The sequence below is a fragment of the Diceros bicornis genome, chromosome 12 (genome assembly GCF_020826845.1).
Source record: "Diceros bicornis minor isolate mBicDic1 chromosome 12, mDicBic1.mat.cur, whole genome shotgun sequence".
Taxonomy (NCBI): domain Eukaryota; kingdom Metazoa; phylum Chordata; class Mammalia; order Perissodactyla; family Rhinocerotidae; genus Diceros; species Diceros bicornis.
In genome coordinates, this window is record NC_080751.1 from 22,693,646 (window position 1) to 22,719,124 (window position 25,479).

At 48.8% G+C, this 25,479-nt stretch overlaps 1 protein-coding gene across 2 annotated transcripts; it reads right to left on the reverse strand.

Annotated features, from left to right (window-relative positions):
- Positions 1-42: 42 nt before the first annotated feature.
- Positions 43-25,152, reverse strand: CEP68 (centrosomal protein 68). 2 transcript variants are annotated; one of them, XM_058551082.1, is made up of 8 exons: positions 25,043-25,152; positions 15,823-16,216; positions 12,634-14,160; positions 11,028-11,150; positions 8,168-8,264; positions 4,170-4,342; positions 3,105-3,174; positions 43-1,054 (listed from the first exon to the last, which is right to left on the reverse strand). In XM_058551082.1, the coding sequence occupies exons 2-7, from the start codon at positions 16,171-16,173 to the stop codon at positions 3,151-3,153; spliced, it is 2,295 nt and encodes a 764-aa protein (XP_058407065.1). In that variant the 5' UTR covers positions 16,174-16,216; positions 25,043-25,152; the 3' UTR covers positions 43-1,054; positions 3,105-3,150. The 2 variants fall into 2 exon arrangements, with proteins under 2 accessions (XP_058407065.1, XP_058407064.1); XM_058551081.1 differs by having other exon boundaries at positions 43-3,174.
- Between the last annotated feature and the right edge of the window lie 327 nt (positions 25,153-25,479).

Sequence of the window (25,479 nt, forward strand, 5' to 3'; positions counted from 1 at the left end):
GGAATTCAGAAACTATTTTCTAAATTAAATAAATGACTGTGCACTTCTGATTTATACAGCAAGCTCAAACCATCAGCTTATTCTTGGTGAGTTAGCAAAAAATGTTACATGAATTTAAGATGTAAGCATATTTACATACTTATTTAGTTTTGAAAATTCTAGTGTTCTTTCCCCCACGGCAGTCAAGACTGGGGCTTACCACAGGCTGTTTCAGCATGCTTCACTATTTGCTTTTATGAATATGCCAATAAATGCAGTTTTGTAAATAACATATTCCCACTTCTACCCCCATTTTCAAGTACAAACATTTCAAGCTACTATGGGCTTTAATAATCTGTTCACTTAAAGGGAATTACTGCTTATTGTATTTTAAATGTAAGTGGCTGCCATGAATTAGCTTACATGAAGTGAAGAGTGTTGTAAACCTAAGCAGTCACAGTCTCTGGGAAATCCTTGCAGAATGATAGCTATTCTGGTCTGAGCAGTAACTTCTGTTTTTGACCTTGGACTGAAATTTCCTTTAGCATCCATATTGCCTTGAAGCATATTCTACAGCAGCCCTTCTTTATGTTCCCATTTAAGCTTCAAAACAGCCCTGTATTGACACTGTCTCCTGTTTGCAGATGAGCTTAGCCATGGAGCTGCAACAAGAACCCAGGTCTTGCAACTGCCAGTCCAGCTCTTAGTATTGCCACTTCCCTCTGGACTTAAGTTCTACTAATTTAAAGGAACTACTAGGAAATTTTACAACAGGTAAACTTGGTAGTTCATAACCACTGTTATGTCACTGGAAGCCACAGTTGTCCTTAAGGCTAATGTGTACCACAGCACACTGGTCAGCCTCAGCCAGGCTACCTCAATCGAACCCAGCCATGTTTCCTCCTGGAAATGCTGCTGGCAGCATCTTCCTAGGCTGAAACAATTTCATCTTGAGTTTTAAAGGAGGTCTTAAACTTTTTAAAGCACTGCTAAAGATATAATTAACAGTTGTGTTGATACTCTTCAGTGGCATTCACGGCTAGGTCCAGAGTAAGCATGCTTCAGTCACACCTTACTTCAAAGGAGATGAACAAAAATATCTTAGATCATTTCTAGGTAAAGTGATGGGAGACAGGGTACTGTGAAATAAAATATTCTGTGAAAATTCCTGTCAGTTGAAGCTGATTATAATTAGGTTGAATGGGAAAAGAATAGCATATTCAGCATTCAACTGCTATAACATTGGCCATTTGTTTCTATAGGGTTGTCGTCTTGAATTTTTTGGCCAACTAATAGACTTATTTTCATGCCTATCAAATACTAGTAAATAAATGGGTTTAACTCCTAAGGGCTATCCTGAAAAATACTCAGTGGAAAGGCATGTACCAATTTACAACCACATTAAAGAGAAAGTGAAATATATCAATTTAAGAACAGAGGCCATCAGACATATCTGCCTTTTTAACTAATTATAGGCTTTTAAGACTATTTAACAAATACAGTTATTTGCTAGGGAGGTATTTTGTTTTGTCTTTTTAAATCTCACTATGTATGGAACCAAGATTAATATGGAGATGGCAGAATCATAATACAGTTTAATTCGGATCATGCCCTTATGGTAAATCATACCATAGTAGCAGCAGGTGCTTAAAATTCTGCATTTTATATAGCTACTATTGAATTTTATATAGTTTTCCTTCATAGTTAATCTTTAAATATTAGAATTTAACAGCATATTTTCCAGTGACCATAAAGTCTGAGAAATTTTAAAGCAGAAAAGTCATTTTTGATATTTAATATAGAGGTGGACGAGATGGTGTTAAGATTATGTGGCTCAGCCCCCAAAATTCAAGTCCTAAACTTCTTTTAAAGGAGGTAATTTTGTATTAAAAGGTTTTGTTCTGAAGGGATATCAGAAGTCTGCTTATTGAGAATAATTGTTCCAAAGTCACTCTCCTTGGGTTCAAAATGACTTATTCATTTCTTTATAAACCTAAAAAATCTTCCTTTCTTAAGCACCCTCCTCAAATGAGAATTTGGAAGGAGCTGGAAGAAGATCTGTAAGGGCTTATCTCACACATACTTAAGTGTGAAGAACCATTCCCTTACGTCTTAGCCCATTGTAATACCAAAAATAGATGGGAAAAAATGTGCTTTCCTCCTTCCATGTTTGTTCATGGCCCAGTATAACTTTTTTTAAGTGCTTTTTTGTTTTTGCAGAATCTATGGTTACTAGCAATAGCTGATCATTTTGCTTTAAAAAGCTATAAAATTCATGCTTCAAATGGTTGATGCATAGATTCTTTTTTTCCGTCAAGATACTTAAATGTCACCTCCTAAGCAACAGAGAATTCCCTTTTTTCCTTTATTATTGACAGCCTTAGTTTCTGTAGGTAATCAGGCTGTGTGATCCTATCCATGCCCTTCCGTGACCCTGGACGACTATTCCAAGGGAGAGTAGGAGGATGCGTCCTCCCAGAGGTACCCTTAAGGTGGGTGATTAGCCCATAGCCCTGCTGAAGCTCAACGGTAGTTCCTAAGTCCCTGACACATTTTCCTGTAAGAGATTAGTTACGCAGGCAGATGGAGCCCTAAGTCCTGAAGATGACAAAAAGTGTCCTAACAGCCCAAAATAATTTGTAGAGGTTCTGTTTGTTTAGAATTTTCTATTAATTTGGAGAGTTAAAGTCTCTAAAATCTTCAAAGAGGGATTTATAAACATAAGCTTCATTTTATGAAAAGACCCAAGTTCCTGGCTGATCATTCACTTTTTTCAGTTTCTTGGGTCCTCCTGTATGCCTGAGAATACCAAGTATTTGGTACCTTCTTTCTCATACCAGCCTTCTTAATGATCTCAGTAGGTGGACTAGTTTAGGAGCTCTTTTTAACTAGAATGGGGTGGGGGGAGGAAAAACCTGTAAGTCTTATTAGCATTATTTTATCAAAAAATGCAAAGCCACATGCTCTTTGTAAAGAAGCACCAAAAGGAGAAGGGTAGTTTGGAAGGATTCATTTTAAATAAAAATAGTAACTCAATGGCCCTTACTTCAGGGAAGAGAAAGGCATTTTAAAGCTAGTACATTAGTTAAGTTTCCCCCTTGATTTCAGTGTTAAATGGCTCTTACAAGGACTTCCTGAAAGTTTCCCACCAGCCAGATTTTGGCTGACAGATTACATCTCTGCCTGAGAAGATGCCTAAAAGAGAAAGAGAAGCATTTGTTACAGGCAGAATGCTGCAGAGGAAGAAATGACAACTTCCATTCATTTTAGAACTAAAATGACTGTTGCTCAAATTGCTTTGATGAAAACACAGGGACTCCCTGCTCTTGACACACCTGGACTTTATCCTTCACTTTCTTTTATCTATAGTGACTTCTCGCCTAGAAAATCTATGTGTTAAGCACCATATTCTGATTGTAGGAGAGGAAGTTTCAGAGAAAGTATGGTCCAGTTGTGGAATCATAAAGAACGTTGGGCAGTGGCAACCCCACAGTGGGCACCAACCCCCTCTGCTCTCTTAGCCCCTCTCTCCTATCATTCCCCATTTGACTTTCCCAGAGATCAAAAGAAAGTTGTACTGTTAAGTTTCCAAGGCATGTTACCCCCATCTATCCCCCAGCCCTTTTTGGAAGGGAGTGGTATGAGAAATTTGCTGAGGCCCTTTGTGGGAAAGGGAGGTACAGGGAATTATCAGTAACTCTGGGTCTCTAGGCACTTGGTGCTGTCAGGAGTTGCTTGGAGATGGAGTACCAAATGAATTGGGCGAGAAGAGCCTGCAGAACAGGGGCAACAGGACAGCGCTATACAGGAGAAACGCACGTGTGCAGAAATAAAAAAGTAGCTATAGATGAATTTTGTTGCTGTTGTCCTTGGGTGGCTGGAGTGGTGGTGAAGGGACTGTCATAGAAATGGAAGCACGGGGCACCCTAGTCCTCAGCACGTAGCAGGGGGGTGAAACTGAGTAATGGAAAGCACCCAGGTGAGCCTTCATCACCACAGAAAGACCCCCAACCATCTTCCTGGTAATGGTAGCAACTCCCTTTTCAGTATCAGGGGCTTCCCCCAGCATCTCATTTGTTTAGCTCAACAGGCTTCCAAGAAACAGCCAACTGTTAGAGCAGGAGCTCGGTACCCTAATCTGGCACTGGGGTCTGAAGACAGATTTTCTTTTCTTGGGTTGCTTTCCTTACCAGGCTAATCCCCTTCACATCGGTGCTCCTGTGTGCCATTGGCGTGTTGTCAGGGATGAGGGTACAGCCAGCCAGCATGTCCAGAGAGGCCAAGATAGTGTCATACAGGTGATCTGCGTGGCTCTCTAGCTCACTGGGCTGCTTCGAGATCCTCCTGAGGACATCCTTTAACACTAACAAATGAGGTTCAAAGCAATTAGGCCAAAAAAACCATGCAAGTATATTTTCAAAAGAACATACAAGGGTGTAGCATTTTACAGAAACCAGGAACATGGCAATAGTTTCAGAATGTCCACTCTTTTTTAACAGTGACTCTCCAAGGACTGCTGTTGCACTGGAGGATCTATGTTGTTAACTTCTGATTGAAGCTGAGAGAAGAATTTCATCGGCTCCACTTTGGAATTACAGTCATGCATTGCTTAATGACAGGAATAGCATCGTTAGGCGATTTCGTTACGCGAACATCATCCAGTGTACTTACACAAACCTAGAAGGTATAGCCTACTAGACACCCAGGCCATATGGTACCAGTCTTATGGATCTCTGTCGTATATGCGGTTCGTCATTGACCCAAACATCATTATGTGGCACATGACTACATAATTCACAAAAGGGGACACAAACATGGTTCTCTGGTGACTGGTATTATCTGACTTTTAGAGATAAGACACAGGGCACACCCAGATCCTGTGGGGCAGAAGGCTTAAATGGAACAAAATAGTATGCCAAGATTAGGACTTAGGACACTGGGTCCTGCTACCAGGTCCTATCAGCTTCACTTGGCTGGGGGAGTGTCAGCATGTAAATGGGCAGTCTGGTAATGTATTTGGGAATGCTTGTGAACCCTTTTTTGTGAGTCCTAAATGAACAAAGTTCAAAAGAAAATTATCTGAAAGCAGGCTTAGACAAGATGGTTAGTGAGGCCAGTGGTTCATTTGAGGAAGGGATGGGCTAGGTTCAGAGTGCATCTACACAGCAGGCTTGTGTTTTTCTCTTAAAAACTATTTTCCTTTGTTAAACACAAAGGCTGCTTTAGCTTCCTGTGCCTTTATCAGCTGTGTTAACACTCTCCCTAGTTTCCTGCTACAGCTGCAACATATGCCAGCAGCGGAAAGGAAAGGGGAAGCTGCATATCTGCAGAGGATGCTGACAGATGGGCGGAAGGAGAAGGAACACAGGCTGCCTGTGTTGAGATCAGCCCCTAGGGAAGCCATATCAGTGTAGCATCATCAGGGCAAAGTGCCATCCTGACAACTCATGAGAGCTGTCAAGGCTGGCAGAGGAATGCAGCGAGGGTGTAGTACAGCTCGCCTGTAAGGGCAACTAGGCTGGGTTCTCTCCTCCACGTTCACCAGACCTTTGCTCATCCTTCTGTGTGTTGTCAGTGGAATTCAAGGGACCTTTATTTTACTGAACTTTGTTTTACAATGTTAGACTGTTTGGTTGGGGCCAAGTAAGAGGAAAGCTGGGAAGGGGAATGAAATAGTCTTCCCCACTGAGACTTTTATTTTTTTTTTTTTGCGAGGAAGATTAGCCTTGAGCTAACATTCAATGCCAATCCTCCTTTTTGGTTTGCTGAGGAAGATTGGCCCTGGGCTAACATCCGTGGCCCATCTTCCTCTATTTTATATGGGACGCCCCCACAGCATGGCTTGACAAGCAGTGCGTCGGTCCATGCCGGGGATTCGAACCTGCGAACCCCGGGGTGCCTAAGCAGAGGGCGTGAACTTCACCGCTATGTCACTGGGCCGGCCCCGAGACTTTTATCTTTAATGCATGTAATTGAATACATGCATACAGGGGCCTAGTTCAGCTTAATGTCAATAGGTTCCAGTTATTTGATCCAGTATAAGGAGTTCGGGTGTAAGACAGGATTGTCAACTTGTTCACTGAAGTAACTGGCTCAAAATGTAGTGAAAACCTGCCAGATTTCTGTGGGGAGGCCTTTGGCAGGAGGCTGAGATAGGGACATTTTAGAGGGGGGATTAATTTGGCTTCCCATCCCTAAGGTTATATTTGTCGCAGAGGAAGAAAGCAGGCTCTGAAGAAGCTGGATGGGAGTGTTTGTGCTTGGGCTCTACTGACTCTGACAGGGTGCCCTGGAGAGAGGAGAACAGTCATGCATCTAACTGGAGAGACCGTGTGAATGTCAGGGAAACTGGGGCGGGGCAGATTATCAGTCTGAAAGAGCCTAGATACATATCTGAAAACCCAAGAGCTGCTTATTTTGGCAGTAAAATACCTCTAGGCTCCTTTTAAGAGAAGGGCAAAGTGGGAAGTTATTACAGATTAAACACTGAGAGAAGTATTACTGAATTGACTTTCAAATGACGGTCAAAGAACCTGTAGCGTTTAAGAGCCCCACTGTTAGACGTGGCCTCCAGGAAGAGGTTCCTGGTACTGAGCTCTTTCCCTTCCTGCTCAGGCTCCTGCACCCCCAGATACTGATGGGAGCATGGGAGCCAGTGTCCAGGGGCTCAAGCCAGGCTGCCACTCCTTGTGTGGCCCAAGGCAGATCCACAACTCTGAGAGGTGAGAGTAATAACAGTATCCATCTCACAGGGCTGTGAGTAAATGAAAAAAAGTTGATATGTTGACTGCTTCAGCTCAGTGTCTGGCACACGGTGTTCAGTAAAATGCTGGTGTAATTAAAGCAGCTTGGCATATATATTGAATTTCTGCCCCAATAAAAAACAAAAAACCCTAGTGCAAGAGAACACCAGAAGAGTCAAAACAAAGGCCTCCCAAAGGCAGAGGATTGCAGACAGCTCGCGTAATTCACACTGGATAATCAATCGCTGCCCTGCTGAAAACCCTTTAGAGGCTCCCTGTCCCACTGAAACCCCTCTGCCCATTCACAGTTCTCAACCCTGGTGATTTTTCTTCCCCAGAGGACACGTGGCAACATCTGGAGATATTTTGGGTCGTCACAACTGGGGAGGAGGTGCTACTGGCATCTCACAGGTAGTGGCCAGGGATGCTACTGACCATCCCGCAACGCACGGGACAGCTCCTCACAACAAAGAATCATGCAGCCCAAAATGTCGACAGTACCGACGGTGAGAAACTCGGTTCTGTACCACCTGCCTAACAAGCACCCGCCCCACCACTTCTGGTCAGGAAAGTGCAACCTCACTGCCTCTCAAGCCCAGGGGTCCTGCCCAGCTTTGCTTATGCTGTTTGCTTCCAGTGCAAACCCCACTTCACTCCAGAGCTGAGGCATAATATAGATGGGCTCTTTTAGCACTTGGTTGTTCAGTCTTGGAGGAAAAATGAGGGGCTGATTTTGGGGGTCCATCAGTTCACTGCTTCAACCTAGCATTCTCCTAGCTCATCCTCCCCATCGTATCCGCCCCCAGGAAGGACAACGCCAACTGTAAATCCTTGCACCCTGCATGCTTAGACGTACTCTTGAAGTCTGTGATTTTTACATTTTCCTAAATTGGGAACCCGCCCTGCAAAAAAGGCTTGAGCCTAGTTTGAGCACCACCGTCCACCTGGCCCCGCTCACCAGTTCACGTCTTCCTTCAGCAGTCTTCCTTCAGGCTATTCCCTTTGAGAACAGACCTCCTGCTCTCCAATCCTGAAACAATCCTTCCCCAAAGGAGAGAACCAACGAGCGGTTCAGCCTGCGCTGGGAAAGTGGGGGGAACTGCTGAGGGCTCCCCACTGTGAACACCCTAGCCGAAAACCAAGGACATCTGGATTAAAACCAGCATTCCCACCCAGGACACCACTGGGAAAAAAGAAAAGCAGAAGCATAAGTGTTGTTCTCGCAGGCTCAACGCCTAACTTCCACTCGGCTTACCTTTATGACTGCAATGGACTCACTGCATGGTTGTGGGGGCAGTGACGACAGTAAGGGGCTGGCAGACAGTCAGGGGAATCTAAGGCAATGGGTGCGTGTGGGAGGGGCTCCTGACTGTGATGTATGGGTCACTGGACCTGCTGCCGAGAGGGATTAAGTGCTGGCTAAATCAAAACCCCAAGCATCTTACCTGGAGTATTATCCAGCAGGCACTGAAGAAGAATCTCTCCTTTCTGTAAGACACTCTCCGTCAGGGACTGGTGTTCATCTATATCTTTCTTAAATTGCTTAAAGCGGGTCAGAAAAAATAAAAAAAGCAAAAAGCTTTGTTACTATTGTTTTGTAAAAGTTATTCAAAATGATCCCTTGCAGGGTAGCCTGATGGCCCTCTAATGTGGAAGATAAGCCCACCCAGTCTTCAGAATTCCCCAAGTAAACAGTGCAGTAGTTTAACTTCACCTTCTTTGAGCCCCAGGTAAATACAGTCAATCCTTTTTTCTGTACCATCTGACAAAAGAGTTTTCTTTTTTTTTTTTAAAGATTTTATTTATTTATTTTTTCCCCCCAAAGCCCCAGTAGATAGTTGTATGTCATAGCTGCACATCCTTCTAGTTGCTGTATGTGGGACACGGCCTCAGCGTGGCCAGAGAAGCGGTGCGTCTGTGCGCCCGGGGTCCGAACCCGGGCCACCAGGAGTGGAGCACGCACTTAACCGCTAAGCCACGGGGCCGGCCCTGACAAGAGTTTTCTTTTCCCTGGCAGAGCCTGGCTCATGAACAGCTTGGAGTCAGGGTTTCCTTCTTGTGCCACACCTCACTGGGTTCTCTTCAAACTCACAGGGCTATGGGATTCTCAAAACACGGTCTTCTAGTCTAATGGACCTGGTAAGAGCCACAAAAGAGATGCTGTGAACTTGAGCACAGGGAGCCGCTGCCTCCATCAAGGCCTCCCTCAGTGTCCTGCTCTATGCGGACAGGCCTCGAGAAGGCAGCAGGGAAACTGTGAGTCTCCTAAGCAGCTGATTTGTTTTCCTCTCGTGGGTACCAAGCTGACTATTTTTGATGTTGCTTTAGCTGCTAAGAAATGTAAAATCAAATCCATAACTACCTTCAGTACAGGATGCAGAACTTGGTGGTTCACGTTATGAAGTTAGAATTTTACTCTTGGATTTACTATGTTCCTGTCTTCAGTCTTCCTTTGCCCTAATACCTATGTCTATTATTTTATTCTTTAGTAATCTCTGTAGTTTATATGCTGCCACAAACCCACTGCGTTATTAAGACAAAGTATGAGTATGAGACAAGAGTCAAGGTTAAAATATGTGAATACACACACACACTTGCTTACATTAGGTATCTAAGCAGGGGTCAAGGTATATGCATGAGCCATGCACCATTCTGTGTGGGGAAGGGGTTGACGGTGTGGTCCTACTTTGTGACACAGTTGTGTGGGTGACACAGTTGTGTGGGTGACACAGTTGTGTGGGTGACACAAGAGGGCTGGGCTTCACTGACCCGCAGGGGTAACTCCTAGCTTAGATCTCAACTCTACCCACAAAGCAAGATGGTTGCTTCTGGCTAGCCTGCAAGTTGAAGCAAAGAAGGACAGAATGAGGGACAAAATGGAGGGGATGGAGTTGTTCTACTTAATACCTGCTCTGATGGGGGTGGGGCTGAGGCACCCTGGAAAGGCCACCCAGGTAAGTCTAAGGATGGCAATTCCCTCCCCTGCAGTGGTACTTCCCCTGGGCCTCCTGGGGGTGGGTCCTGCACAGCTATGTGCACACACTCGGGGGCTGCACACAGTGACCTCACACTCAGCCCTGCTCCCCTTCCTCAAGTGCACTCTGGGCAAGGAACTCATGGCAATCCCTCTCCACACAGCAGGAAACAGCATTCCCACTAGGGCAGGGCAGCTGACACACTCAGGCCAGGCCCCTCCCCTAAATTTTAGTTGGCTCCACGGTGGAAAACAAAGTCCCTCTCTCTCGTGGTCACCCTGGGTTGTGAGGCCCTGACTCAGGCATGTGTAAATCACACCCTCTTCTGCTGAGGGCACACAGTCAGGTTACAAATGGTGGTAGAAACTCAAAGACCTGTCCCAGAAAACACTTTCTAGACCAGTATTGGGCTCAGACCACAAATATCTCCTCTGCTTCTTCAGAAGAGGTTAGAGAGGCTTGGCCAACCACACATGCTAGAAGTCAGCAGGTAGTTCAGTAAGGGTTAATGTTATACTTTGGGCAACTGTACAACTTATTATCCAATTCAGAACATTTCTGAGAATGAAGGGGGACCTACTGATAATTATGCCAGAACAGCAGGCATACAGCAGGTGACAGTTGTCACCCTAAATACAACTGCTCTAAAGTCAAGTTAACCGGAACCCAAAATTAAAGAGATTTTTTAAGTAACAAAACCTTAATGGAAAAGAGGCAAAAACCCCAAAAAAGAAAACATAGTGAGAAGCTAATCAACTTGTATTTTTGTTTAAATATTATCAAAATGCGCTGTGTATATTCTGGAGTTAGTATAATTTCAGCTCAAATCCTTATATACCAGTCTGTGCTGTCCAATAGGACTTTCTGTGATGATGGAAATGTTCTATATCTGCACTGTTCAATATGGCAGCCACTAGACAAATGTGGTGACTGAACACTTGGAATGTTCAATGTGGCCAGTGCAACTGAGAAATCTGAATCTATAATTTTACTTAACCAGACATATGTAATAGTGACTCCGTAATAGCTCTATGCTTATCAATCCCTGAGACACTTGGAAAATTACACTGCAAATCACTCTTAAGTGCTTTTGATTGAGGATAAATATAATGTATATTCTCCAAACTCTATTTGGCCTGGGAAATAACATACATTTTACAATTTTTCAGCGTTAAAAATTTGAAAAGGGAGCTCTGATTAGATTTCAGGTAAAACGGTCAATTGAGCCACAACATAGCAAGCATCTGTTATTTGAGAGTTTACTTTGTAATCAAGTAATTTAGCCACCACTCTCGTGAGTGAACAGCCAGAAGCCAGGACCACATATTACCCGGTAAAGCTGCAGAGACGACCTGAGACCTGTAAGACTGGACTTGGGTGGAGTCAAGTGGTCGGTAACATCTGCTACATTATGCAGCCAGCGGATCAGCTCTTCTAGCTGACAGCAGAATGTCTGTGCAGACAAATAACAGAACACGTGGGGTTACTGACTGCACTGCTGTTTACATTTTCAGAAGGCTACAAGTATCCAGGGGATTCCTGGAAACAGCCTGTGCAGCTTTCCAGAGCTCCCCTCACTTGAGGCGTTCCTCTTCTCTCTCCTGCCTTCCCTGTCCCCACCCCGTGACTCCAGACTTCTGCCAAGGCAATGTGAAGAGCCCCACCTTGGTTCTGTCTCCCCTCAGCCTGATGTGACACCAAAAGTGACAGGCTGAGAAAAGCCAGCCCTGCACATGGGACCAGAGCAGCTAAGGTGACAGCAGGGATGGGGAATAGCCCAGAAGGTGTATGCCTGCCACGGAAACCAGTTCTCAGGTCAGCACCTCTGCTAACTATCGAATTGTTTCTGGGGAAAATGTGAACATAAAATAAATGACTATGATTGTGACTAACCAGAACCTACAGCCAAAAACAGCTGAATTAAAACTGCTTGTCCCTCTTCCACTCCCACAGTGCCCAGGGAGCCGGGCCACTGGACTCCTGCCAGCCGCTCACCCTGGGGAGTCTGTGAGCCAAGCACTTTACCTCCGGGTATCTCAATCTTTTATCAGAAAAGAGGGCACACGCTAACATTTGTCCTAGCTGCTTCACAGGACAAATAAAATAATCCACGGGACAGGTGAAAGCCCTCCTCCAGTGCTAGGAAACATCTGGAGTGTCGGCTCATGGGTACACGGCCTGCTACATGGATGCAGGCACCCCGTGGGACTCTCCGAGGGCGTGCAGAGCCATGTTCCTGAACCTCCTGTGTCAGGGACTGCGCAAAGCCCTTGACATGAATGATTTCATTTCACCCACACATCCCAAAGAGGCAAGGCTCCACATTTTCAGAGACTGAGCCGAAATTCAAGACAGCAGTGCCGTGATTCAATTCAGATCTGCCTGAAGCTGACAACACTATTCCAAGGAGTGTTCATTATATCTCCAGATATTCGTAGGTGGTCCGCAAGAGACGGTTCCGTGGCTAAGAAGTCTAGGAAATGGTACATCTAATGCCCCTAACTCTGCAGTTACCCCACTTCATCAGAATGAAGCTCTGAGAAGTTCTGCAGTCAAGAAAGCACTCACTTTTGTTTAGCCCAGTGTTTCCTGAGGGCATCTCAGCTCAAGCCCTTTTTGTGCAGAGTACCTCTCAACCCTCAAGGTCAAGGGCCTTGGGAAGCTGCCTGGGATAGGGGTGAAGAGCTCAGACTCCAGCCTTTGCTAATCGTGAGTGTGCAGGTAACCTCACCTCTCCCTGCATTTTTCTCCAACTGTGAAATGAGAACAATAGTCCTAACCAGGTGGAGTTGTGAGGATTCAATAGGATAAGGTACAGTACAGTGCCTGCCAGATAAAAAGTACTCAGTGTTACTAAGTTTTATGATGATGTTAGTGAACTGAGGGAAGAGGAAACAAGACACCTCTACGCGAAGCCTCTTAAACGTTGAGTTTACCTTCACACACTGCACGAGCGGTTCTTTTCCCTGCTCTCCTCCTCGCCTGGGAAGCTGCCCTTCAGCATCTGCGTTGGAGAACGCCCGCCGGTCCAACATAGCTGGCAAGGAGGAACGTGTTCTCAGAGGTCCAGAGGAGACCCCCAGGTCCTGGCTGCTCCCCAGACCGCCTGCCCCTGCAGAGGCCCTTGCATGGACGAAGGAGCGCAGCAAACAGTGGTTCTGGCTCTCAGGGTCCCTGGACCCTCTGAGGGCAGCCCCAGAGGGAAGCTGGCTTTGGCTGGACTCCGATGGGAGGGAAGCTGGCTCATCACTGTCCGACATGTCCAGAGAGCTCTGCCCTTTGGGAGCCCCGGTGGGCAGGGTCACTACAGTAGGAATGGAACCTAAATATGAAACCAAGCTAGAAACCTGCGTCAGCCGAGTGGGCAGGGCAAGATACTCGTCGTCGCTTTCCACCTCCTCCTCTGATTTCCATCCAGACTCCATGCAGGCAGGGCGCCGGATACTCTGGCTGGCCCCCTTCTCTATTCCTGGCCTAGGTGAAGGCCACCCTCCATCCCATGTCTTTAGCTGGGGAGAGTCCACCTCAAGGTGCTTGCCCACAGGCAGCCAGTCCCTCATGCCCCTCAGGGCTGGCTCTCTGCTCTCCCAAGGAGTGTCCCTACTGCCTGGGGCTCTGGGGGTAGATGCGAGCAGGCTACACGACGCCAAGCCCACACTGCCCTGCTTTGGGGGTATTCCAGAGGGCCACCGCTTAAGGCTTGGCTCTCTGGGCCCAGAGAATGGCAGGGCAGTGGCCTCTGCTGGAGGGCAATTGTGGGAGATATTAGTGGGTGACTTCAGGGTGCTTGCTGGGGAGACAGAGAAGCTATCCAGGTCTACACCTGAGTCCTGCAGGACAGGGTCAGCCAGCATGTGGCTGTCAAGGCGCTTTGGGAGCTGAGGCCTGGGCCTCAGTGGGTAAGTATAGTCCAGCAGGTCTTCGTACTCTTTATTCGGGTTCCAGAGGGGAGAGTGGCGGTCAGGGGAAGGGGGCAGGGAATCTGGCAGCACGCAGGCCCAGTACTCTGCCTGGAAGGAGAGGCGCCTCCTGCCCAGCCCAGAAGCATCACCCCCAGAGGACACAGGCTGTGATGACCACTGGAGCCGAGGCCCTGGCCCCACCACAGAGGGGGCTGGCTGGGGGACGACCAGCTCCAGGGAGGAGGAGACCTTGGCAAGGGAGCAACTTTGCGGCTCTGCCTTATCTCGGTGACCCTGGAGACTGCTGCCGGGGGATGAGGCAGAGCCACTGCAGCTGGAAAACTGAGCAGTGGCACCTGGGCTCACCACGGACCTCCACCTTGACGAGAAAGGGAAACCTGAGATGTGAGGTTGTTGGCTGAGGTCCAGTACCCGAGGCGACTCAAGTGGGGATGGGTCATCTTTAGTATCAGCATCATGTCCTGAGCGAAGAGCTGTGGCTCTGGGAACGCTGAGAGTCTGAGGTAGCTCCTCTGAGGCAGAAAGCCTGGTCTCCTCCATCTGCAATGATAAGAGGGAAGAAGAAAAAGCACTCGGGGGAAAATAAGCAAACCAAATTTGTTTCTTAGATGACAACTCGAGAGTTTTCTCTGGGGGGCCCAGATATTCAGGAAAGGTCTTGAGATGAAGAGTCCTGATGCAAGAATCAGAGTGCTGCCAGTGGCCAGCACTGAGACCAGCCTGCTCTGGGAAGCAGACTGTCTTCCCCAACTGATCCCCCACTCAGTCCTTTCAAAAGTTCTTCCTCCACAGACACCCAGCTCGTGAGCTAGCAGAGCTCAGACAGCTCTGTCATGTGAAGCTGGAAGACACTGCCTCAACTTCGAGAAGTGTGCCCTGGGCAGACGAAACCTCAATCATTCTGTCACTGACAGGAGACACATCCAAACCCAGCAGGCAGGCGACCCACCAAGGCCCACCTGGCTCAGCTCACAAGCCAGTGGGAACTGCACACTGGCAAAATGAGTCATTCACCTCAGCCTTTTCACTTTGAATCTTTAATCTGCTCCACAAAGAACCTGCCCCCCAGGGAGGCAGGATAGCACCATGGTTAAGGGTAAGGGCTTTGGAACCAGACAGACCTGATGCCAACCCCTAACTGCTGCCTTCCAGATATGTGACTTGGAGCCTGACTTCCTCACCTGTAAAATGGGGATAGTAATAGTACCACCTCCTCAGGACCTGAGGATTAAATGAGCTCATGTGTGAAAAGCACAGGGTGAGAGCTCAACAAACAACCGGCCTTACAATAATATGCACCAGCCTCAGACTCATGAAACAGCCCACTTCTGTGCCTGCTTACTTGCTTCCTGCCTCACTGAATCTCTGACTCACAGGTCCCTTAAGCCTCCCACTGCCCCTGGCTCCCAGGCAGGTGGGCCCAGCTTCTGTTTTCTCCCAGACAATCTTGCTCAGAGCCTCCTCACAGGATGGGGCTCCATAGGGGCAGCATGCAGCAGCCAAGGCCACAATGACACCACAGAGATCAAAGCCATTCCCATGAAAGGCCTTGGCAAGCAGAGCATAATAGGATGTCAGAGCTGGGAGGGACAGGTCATTCAGTCACCTTAGATTTGGTGATTGCCCCGAGGTCAGAGAACCCAGCAGGACTCCCTGCTCCATGTGACTCCCACCAAGCGAGGCTGCCCTGCAGTCATGGAGGCCCAAGAAATTCTCCCTGCCCAGGGACAGTGCTGCCCACCACAGGGGCTCCACGGATCCACTAGGTTCCCTGGGTCACAAAGGGATACAGTCTCAGAGGCCTCAACAGCAAACAGCCCTGGACCCTACTTCCCCAAGTCTCCTCAGGGCCCCCTGGAGCCTTGAGATCACCATGTCAGAAATAGGATGTGGCTCCCCCTGTCAGAGCTCCTCCAGCCTAGCCCTTTGGGCAGTAGGTCTTGGCCGTAGCATCCCTAGTCCTCAAAAGGTCACCAGTCACACTCTTGAGGAACAGGAGCTGCTGAGGACAGGGCCTCCTGCTGGCCCCAAGGCCCAGCTCTCCAGGTGAACCTGTAAAACAGATCATCACACCCAAGCTCCCCCAATTCCCCACCTTGTACAAGGGCTGGGAAAGCATGTAAGAGGGTGAGAAAATGCTGGAACATACTCCAAAAGGACAGCATTAGGTAAATCTACAGTCCCATTTGCCTTAGTACCTACCTGGCTTCCCACAGAGGGCAAAAGCTCTCCAGTCCCCACGCTGGCAGGAGGACGCAGGCAACTGAGAGCAGGCTGAGACCCACCGGGCTCCCTGCTGGCATCGTTGGCCTGCAGCTGGCAGGCTCCAGAGGGGCCAGGGCTAGCCCCGCCGCAGCAGGCAGGGACAGGCAGCCCCTCCGCCTGCCACACAGGGGAGGCGGGCCCTCCCTCAGCTTCCAGGCGTGGCGGCTGCTCCCTGCTCACGGGCCTTGGGGTGCCCACCTCCTGCTCCCTGCAGCTCCACCTCCCACGGGACGGGGCCTTTGTGTCCTCGGATGCCTCCACCTCTGCCTTTTCTTCTCCCAGGGCCATTGAGATGTCCCTAGGTCAGGGTTCCCCTGAAGCCTTCAGCTCCCTACAAAATGGGAGAGAGAAAGAAAAAGAAAAAAGATAAATCTCCGCATCTGTGTCCAGGAAACCTTGCTTTTTAATGATTAAGACAAACATTTTTGGGGGCAAAGAAAAAAAAAGAACAAACATGGCTCCTTCCTCAGAGCAGAACAGAGATCCAGCTTTTCCTTAGCCCCAGACTCTTCCAAAACGGACGCAGGACCACACCATTTTGTCCTCTGCTTTTATGTGGCCATTACCAGCCCCAGCAGCAGGTGCCCAGGAGGATCAATGCAGGTCCAAATCCAAGTTAAGGCTTGGTCCTGCCTAAAGTCACCTTTTTGTCCCTGTCCCTTTGGCCCAGCCCCAATGAGTAAGGGGCCTGGCACAGGGCCCTCCCGTGCCAGCCCTGCAGCAATTCTGTTGTCGCAACGCCCTCATCAGCAGGTGCTCTGGCCTGGCTCTGACTGCTCTGCTCTAGAAAATGGCAAGTCAGGGCATGCCCAGGCCTTGGCTGAGCCCAGGATGCTCCCACAATGCCTGCTCTGCCTGGTGGAGAAGGCAGGACCCTCTCAAAGCACAGAAATCACACTCCAGGCTGTGGAGCAGGTGGGGACTTCTCATTCCAAGGACGGCCAGCAACCAGAGAGAGCAGCGACTTTCCTCCCACTAGCCTGGGTTATAATTAACTTGGTAACTGAGGGAATCCACGGAAATCCAGGTGGGGAGTAATGATAACGGTCACAAAGCATGGGAGAGAGCGAGAGCACACAGCATACCAGGCAGCCGCTGGCAGGTGAGGGAGAACCAGAGTGAGCACTCAAGGAGGGAAGAAGGAACAATTTGGAAGCTGGAGCTGAAAATAGGACTGTTCCAGTAAGAGCTTCAGGGACAACACAGGGAGACCCCCTCAGTCTAAATGTGCACGCAAGGGCTGCTGCTGGGAGCACTGCTGTGGTGGGGCTGGGGCGAGAAGCCAGCAGAAAGAGATCTCCAGGAGGATCTGGAAGAGGGGGACAAGGAGCGAGTGCCCAGGATTTCGGCACCTGCCTGGAGTGCACCAGGCCAACCTCAAAGTGAAAAGCTGGACAGAAATAGCCTGTTTCCTCAGAGACCGGGAGGTGGAACAATGACAACAGGAGGTGCTAGTGGCAGCAGGGAAGCCTGAAAAGGTGGAGGAGGCCGTGGATGCGGGCTCATCCTGCTTGGTTCACACACTGGGAAACACAGCTGGGTGGGGACAGCACGTACCCTGAGACCGCCCTTACCTGAACACGAGAGGGTCCTGCCCTGCCTCGCGAGGCTCCAAACCAATTCAGAGGCAACCCCAGAGAAGAGCACACACTTCACATGTACTCTCATTTACTTCTCACAACCACTAAATGGGAGCAGGAACTGATCAGAAAAAAAAATTGGAGGGATAGGTAATATAGGGTCCAAATATAAAATGCACTGCAGACATAAGCCTGCCTCCGCCCTTGTCCCCGTTCCTCACTAAACGAGCTACTGCATGCAGGGCATAACAGTGCCTGTGGAGTGTGCACCGAGAGTCAGCTAGTGCCATCAGTGTCATGGGATGGAGTGTGTGCATGACAGAATCAGTGTAATGACTCACCTTACGAGGAAAAAAGGAGTCCCACAGAGGGAGAAAAAGCAGCCAATTTTTCCATATAACCAAGCAAAATATTCACTACTAGACATTCCCATAAAACCAGGTGAACAGTCTCATGAATTTTGTGTGCCCTCTCATCTCCTGATGCATATGCAGACAAACACAAAGATCTAGTTCATCCTTCCCTCTCTTTTTACATAAAAGTAGCAAACTGTACATGACACTGCTCAGAACCTCACTTTTCTTTCTTTCTTCTTTTTTTAAGCAAAATATCTCGGAGATCTTTCCTTAGTAATACAGAGAGCTTCCTCTTTCTTTTTTTATTACTGCCTGGTACTGTACCCCACTGTAAGGATCACTCTAGTTTACTTCACCAGTCCCTCACTAGTGGATATGTGGGCTACATTCAATCTTTTGCTGTTACAAACACTGTTGCAAGGAATAACCATGTACACATCATCTGCATGTGCTAGCACAGATGAAGGGTACTCGCACGTGGGCTTTTGGCAGAGGCTGCAGTGGCCCTCTACAGGCGGCATCAGTTTACACTCCCACCAGTGGCACGCGAGTGCCAGCTTCTCATCCTCATTTCACAGAGGGGAACACCATGGCTCAGAGAGATTCAAATCCAAAACTGTGTAACTCCAGAAGCCAAGCTCTTTACGAACCAACCAGGGAACAAGTTACAAAACAGACAGGCACACACAGTAGGAGAGGGAAGAGACGGCTGGAGGGACAGAAAGATGAGTGACCATGTCCTGCTGAGCCAGAGATTTTCATGGAGGCACATCCTCACCTTGTGGCTATTTAAGAAACTGCACACGAAGATGATTACAGGCAAACTCTGTTTTCACAACTATGGGAATAAGCTGAGCCCATGAGCTGGAAAAATTAGGGTGAAGGCTGAACCTAGGCCCCAGCCCCTCAATTTCTACTTCTTGCTCTATTCCTAGAAACTCTCTCAAATGGCCAGAGTCGGGCTGTGACGGGCAGCCATAAAAGGGGGATTATCCCCCTACCTCCCCTCCACTAAAGGGTATGGTCTTGCAACACGGAGCTGGAATCAGACGATGCTGGGGCAAGAGAGGGGTGCAAACAAATGAGCTCTGTCTTTGTTTTCAGGATGTATTTTTGATTTGTCTTGTCTGGACCTCATTAGTCAAACAAGAAGTTATCCATTTATCCAGGGGCAGGGGAGACTGGTGAGATAGAATTATAAGCTGTTCAGGAGACACCTCTAGGTAACTTTCAAATATATACACAAACTGGAACTAGGTTAACAGTGTCACCAGAGGCCCTTCAGCAACCAGGTAAGAAGGTCTGAAGTGCAATGATTTTCTAGGAAATGGTACTTCTGAAAAGACAGATTATAGGTGGTTATTTTCTGAGTCTGGATAAGCAGTCCCTTCATAATCTTACTTATTAATCTGCCTGACAAATCATGCTTTTTTCCCCTGTGCCACACAAGTTTATTGTGAGAACTGAGACATCCATGTGAAAGAATAAAACGAGATCCATGAGAGTTCATTCCAAATTGTATATAAGACGTTACAGAGTACAAAGAAAGGGAGAAATCAACTGGGATAGAGATAACCAGGGAAAACTCCTTGGAGTAATAACTGTCGGAAGCAAACCATTTTTAAAACATTAGTCATGTCGAAGAAAACATCGGCCCAGCAAATGCACAAGTTTTGGACTTTTAGGGCTCAGCCCTGTCTGCATTTGCCAGGTGGGCATCTGTCACACTGCATGAAGGTCCAGCCCTCATTTCCATAGATTCTAGATTTTACATATCATTCCTTCTGACTCTCTGGGGTTGAGGGTGGAGGTGGGGGATTCTGCTTGGACCCTTCCAATGGGAGACAGCTTACTCCTTTTGAAAGCACCAGAGAGACTGCTCAGACCGATAAAAATGACTTGCTGTGCTGGACCAACAGTGTCTCCCAGGTCAGTAGCTTCAAACAACCTAGTACTCTATGTGGGGGCCTCTCTGCTCTCAGATCACACATTGTACAGTGTTCCTGGGGGGGAGCAGCTCCATGGGGGGCAGAGGCCTCATTCAGCCTTCTCCCTAACAGGGGAGCACCCAGGAGGTTGGGCTGAGTGATGGAAGGCCTCACAGCAAAGACAATGAACAATGTATTCAACCTTCCATCTGAGAATGTCTGTACACACCAGATCCGCCCTGTTCTTGGCCAAACCAAGACACAACCCACGTAAGCTTCAGGATGTTCTAGGGACCACGTGGACTTTCCTATTAAAATTCTCCATTAGTTCCCAGGACCCGCAGAGGCGAACGACCTACCAGATATAATTAGGAGTGATGTACACTTGGCTTACTCTTGCCCTACAGTAAAAATATGCTCACACATCACATATGTGGTAACACTAACTCCGTAAGCCTGGACATCTGACCCTTCCTGGTATCTGCCGCACCACCCTCTTGCAGTCCTGTCAGCTGCCAGGGTTTCCTCCACTCCCTCCTGTCCAGGATGTAGAAAGGAGGACTGGGAACTGGCGGGGGGCACGGCGGGGGGGAGGTGATGTTCCTGTCTTAACCAAACCATTCAAATATATGAATGATCAACGAGGGAGCAATCCTTCTCTGATCAAAAAAGGACTTTCTCCAGGAGTCTTTAAATCATGAGCTCCCTTTGAAACAATCTGATTTATACCAATTTTGCCCGGCAAGCTCTGTTCCCAAGCACACAGCCAGCCACGTGTACCAGCCACAGATACCAGGTGTTGCTTGAGAGAGCAAGCCCCACCAGTTCAGGGGCTAGAGCCTTGAAACTCCTTGTTGTTTTGGCAGGAGGCCACAGATGTATGCCATGCACTCACAGTGGCAAAATCCAGCCAGACAACCAGACAAAGAGGCTCAGTGCCACTCTTTCTCTAAGAACGCGAAACTGCCCACAAGGAAAAGGGGGACGGGGATGAGTAGGACCCAGCACCGTCAGGTTGCTGGAAGGCTTCTCGGGGCACTAGATTGACAGGAGAAAGGAGCTTAAAGGCAGAAGGCAATCCAGGCATGGGAGGCAGCATGAAAGGGGGTAAGGACATACATGGGAGAGGCCAACAAAAGGGGCAGTCACAAGAGGCCGAGGCCTGCCACAGAGTGGACTGGGTGCCAGGAGCGCTGTGGCTGGAAGTTTGAGACTGCGAGGCCAATGGCCAAGAGCCACTGCCGTTCCACCTGCTCCTTCCCTGGCTGTGGAAGCTCTGAAGCCCTGTAGTCCTCCACACCGGCCCTGTGTGTGCTGTGGGGCAGATCACCCTGAGTGCAGAGTCCCCCTCCTTTGTAGGTAACAGCAAAGCAAAGTGAAAAGGAAGAACAGGTTCAAAGCCAAGGAGGAGCAGACACGTCTCCCACAGTGTGGCAATGTGCCGATGCCATGCTCAGGATCATCAGGCGCCTGCAGCTCCTTGCCTTTTCCCCCTGGGCTGCTTCCCTATCTATTCCTGAGAGTGAAAGCAAGAGCCCTCCAGGGCCCTAGGAGGAGCCACGGGATCCCTCTGGATCAGTGTGGCGGGAAGGCTGTCACCAGGCTGCTCTCCCCTCGCTTTCTCACTCGGGCACTCACCAGTTGGCTGACTGACTGGGACCAGACAGCCTCATAGCAAGGCCAATCGAACGTGTCGTGAGAGGCCTTTAGATGGCCTTTAAGGAGGTGCAACTGCCTCATCTACAAGGAGCCGGACTGAGCTTCCACCCACCCTCCCCTCAACCCCGAGCTCTCTGGCCTCAGCAGTCAGCAGATTGTCTCCACCCAACAAAGCTCAGTGTACGAGGATGCTGAGGACTGAACACGCCCCTCAGCTGTACCCTCTGTTCCCACCAAAGAGCCAGGCAGCAAAACAGCTTTCCTGCAACAAAAATCGTTCCTAGTGACCAAGGAAGCTGGCCCTGGACCACATGGTCGCAGTTCCACAGGCCACTGCTTTTGTTGTATTGACAGTTTTCTGGAGCCCGTCAGGCTACATGTATGAAGACTGCTAAGAATCTTACTGATTTTCTCACGAGATGCTATTAAGAATGTCACTCACCACATCAAACCATCTTCTCTGGAGAACCCGTGGGAGAAGAATGCTCTGGTCCCAGTAACAGAAACAGCTGTTTGAGCAGCCAGTTTGTTTGTACTTTATAGGTACAGGCAAAACTGATAAAAAGTTTTCCTCTTTGCTTTGGCTACTAGGACACTCAGGGCCAAATCTACAGTCCCACCCCATTAAACTGTATAGGACAGAAGGGCACTTACCTTCTATACTCATCTTACCCTTGTCTTCTCTTACTTTTCTTTTACCCTTTCTGCCTCAATTATCTTTATATAAAATCTTGTTACACTAAAAGTATCTTGGAAAGACTCCTCAAGTCACTTTTTGGAATGAAACAGAGGAACTGTCAGAAACAGAATAAATAGGAAAAAAGCTCCTAAATCCAAAACTTCACCCCAATACCATAAGAAAACAAAACCTGTTTACCAGTACTTCTAAAGAAGCAAATGCAGATACTTATATTAGTACTTTTCTACTCAAAGTGTGGTCCATGGACCAGCAGCATTTACACCTCAGAGCTTGTTGGGAATGCAGATTCTCAGGCCCCACTCAAAGCCTTGGAATCAGAATCTGCATTTTAGCAAGATCTTCAGGTGACTGGTAAGCACAATAATGCTTCAGAACACCAGGTTGGCAAGCCTGTTTTAGCACGTTGAAAAGGAACAACTTTCATGGCTTTACAACCGTTCATTGAGTGCCTCTCTTATGCAAGGCACACACAAGAAGGAAATTTATGGTCCTGGAACTTAAGGACTTTCCAACAGGATACTAGCAAAAACTCGTAGTTTGTATCAGGTTTTTAATGGCTAATTACAGAATGTCACAGCTGGAAAGGAGTCCCCAGAAATAACAGAATTCCCTAAAAAGGAGTCAAGACTCATTGTGGCTACACTAAAAGCAGGACCAGAGACCAGAATTCTCCTATGACAGTTACAAGTAAGAAGAGGAATGGTCTTTCTTTTGGAGACTCCAAATAATTTAAGAGAAACTGACACACCAAGGGCACCTACAGCTGGAAGGAAACGTACAACTTAGCCTGTTTCCGGCAACCAGAAAGTGGTCCAGGAAAACCTGGAAGTGAGGCAACATCCCCTAGGGATTGTATCTGCCACCTCTAGGTCTGGCAAACAGATCTAGAACCAACAGGAGATTTCTTCCACTTTTCACAATGTCTGTGAACAACTTTAAAGACAAGACACAGTTTCTTCATGAGAACAGACTTAAGTTATAAGGAGAGAAGCCACCCCAAGCCCACCTCCACAAGCTCTACCTCCCTCTGGCTGAACCAACCCTCCTCAAGATTCTCTGTTAGCCACATCAGGCCCCATCTGTTTTACTCCTCTGCTCTCATATGACCAGTCTGAGTAACAGACCACATTAAGAGTGGATCAAAGACTACTGTAATACTTGGCCAAATTGCTTTTTGTACTTCACCAATCTCTAGTGGGTGATAAGACCCTACATGTGTAAACAGTTAATTGTCTACAGAATACTTTTACTGTGGGGGGAAAAATCTGGAAAGGTTTAAAGGATTTTTTAAAATCAAGCAACAGATAAGGACCAAAGGCAGACAGATCCTGAAGGGCCAGGCACTATACAGATATTTAGTATTAGTGAATCTGTTCAAGTCTCTATTTTTATCCTACAGCTACTGCACATTTTCTTTGTGCCAGGAACTATGCTAAGCACTTTATGTCAATATTTTATTTAATCCTCAGAACCCATGGGGCAGGTACTATTATAACTCCTATTTTACAGATGAGGAAACTGAGGCAGAGAGAAGTTAAATAACTTGTCCAGAGTTAGTAACACAGCAGAGCTAAAGTCTGATTGGACTGAAGAGAGCCAGAGCTCAACTGTCTCCCTAACCTGTAAGAATAACTGGCCCAACAAGTTAAAGGAATTAAAGTTTTGTGGGTTTTGGTCAACTTTTGGCTACATGGCTGATTTTTTGTTTTCTTTTGGCTTCCTTCAATCACTGAGTGCCTTCTATGTTCCAAGCATTGTGCCAGGGGCTGGGGAAACCACAATACAGTGTGATGTATAAAAACAGAGCACTGGAAGGTAGCCCAAAAGGGGGGAGTGATTATTACTGGGGTGTGAGGCGAGTTTTAAAAAGCTTTCCAGAAGAGGTGAAACTGAGTTCTTTGCTCTGTTCTGTACTGAGTGGCCCAGAATTGACTGACCTAGAGGGTGGAGGGAACGAGGATGAGAAGTGGTGACCTCAACCTCGTTTAACCAAGCCCTAGACCCTTGACTTCTTGACCCAACACACTTTGTAATGCATTTTAACAACATTCTTCATACCCTAGATCAAGGAACCGTTAGAATCTTTATGGATGCTACCTATCTTCGTGCCCGCCTCCCTCCACCCCCAATGAATTCCCAGTGAGGTCCAATTTACTCTGGCACTGGCAGGTTTCCGCTCATTTTTATTACAAACAATACATCGAACCCAACCTAATAATTATAAAGGGACTGAAGTAGGTTTTGGACATGTGCCCTGGGCTGCTGAGGACTGTTCTAGTGATGACAGTTGGAAAGGGTGGCCCTAGGGTGGCCCTTCTAGGCAAAAAAGTGAGACCTCTTGCTTTTTCCCCTCGGCAGCTGGGATTGCTGCATTCAAGGCGACAAGAAGGCATCCTTCGTCTCCATCTTTCCAGCGGGAACGACCCTGAGCTGGTGAGAGAGGGTCTCTGCGGTGGCCCGGATCGGGAGCAGCGCGAGCCCCTCACTCCCGGGGGCACCCGGGCCTCGGCGACGGCGCAGGGTAAACAGGGCGCGCCCGGGGCGAGGCCGAGAGGGAAAGTGAGCTCCCCGCGGCCAAGGCCGAGCAGCCAGCAGCTGCCCGCCCGGGAGGATGTGGACGCGCGCGCCCCCTCCGCCGGCCTCGCCGCGCTCAGGCTTTTCCACCCGCGCCCCCGCCCCGACTCCGCGGTCGCGACCCGCACCCGCCGTTCCGCCTGCAAAATGGAGGCGAAGGCACGAGGCGCCCCCGTCTCCAGGAAGCCTTTGTGCCCTTCCCGGAGGGGGACGCGAGGCCCGGCGGCCCGGCTGGGCCTCACGTACCTTGAGAGACCGCAGGGCAAAGGGGGCCGGGGCGGGGGGTACGCGGGCTGTCCGGCCGCAGCCCCCAGCGCCGCGGACCCCCGACACCGCGCCTGCGCGCCGGCCACTACTTACCGCACCTCGAATGCTTCGCACGCCCCAACCCGGCCTGCAGCGGCGCCCGTAACACCAGCAGCCCCATGCGGCCACCCCGACGCGGGGGTCTCAGGTGGAGAGCGCGGCCCTCCCGCCCGAGCCCGGAACGCCTGGGGCGGGGCCAGGCGGCGGCCACGCCCTTCGGCCCGGCCCTTAGCGGCCAATCCCAGCCCTCAGTCCGGAGGCTCGACCAATGCGCGAGCCGCTTCTGCAAGAAGAGCCCACCCCTTATGCATCCTGGCCTATGGGAGGCCGAATCTTCTTCGAGCGCCTCTCCTCCCTTGCCTTCGGCGCTCGCGGGTCGGGATCTCTCTTTCGGGGCGAGCGGGGTCGCGCGGGGCCGTGTCTTCTGGGGCGGCGCGGAGGGGTGGGTGCCGGGGGCGGGGGGCGCCCTGTCCCTGCCTGTAGGCCGCTCG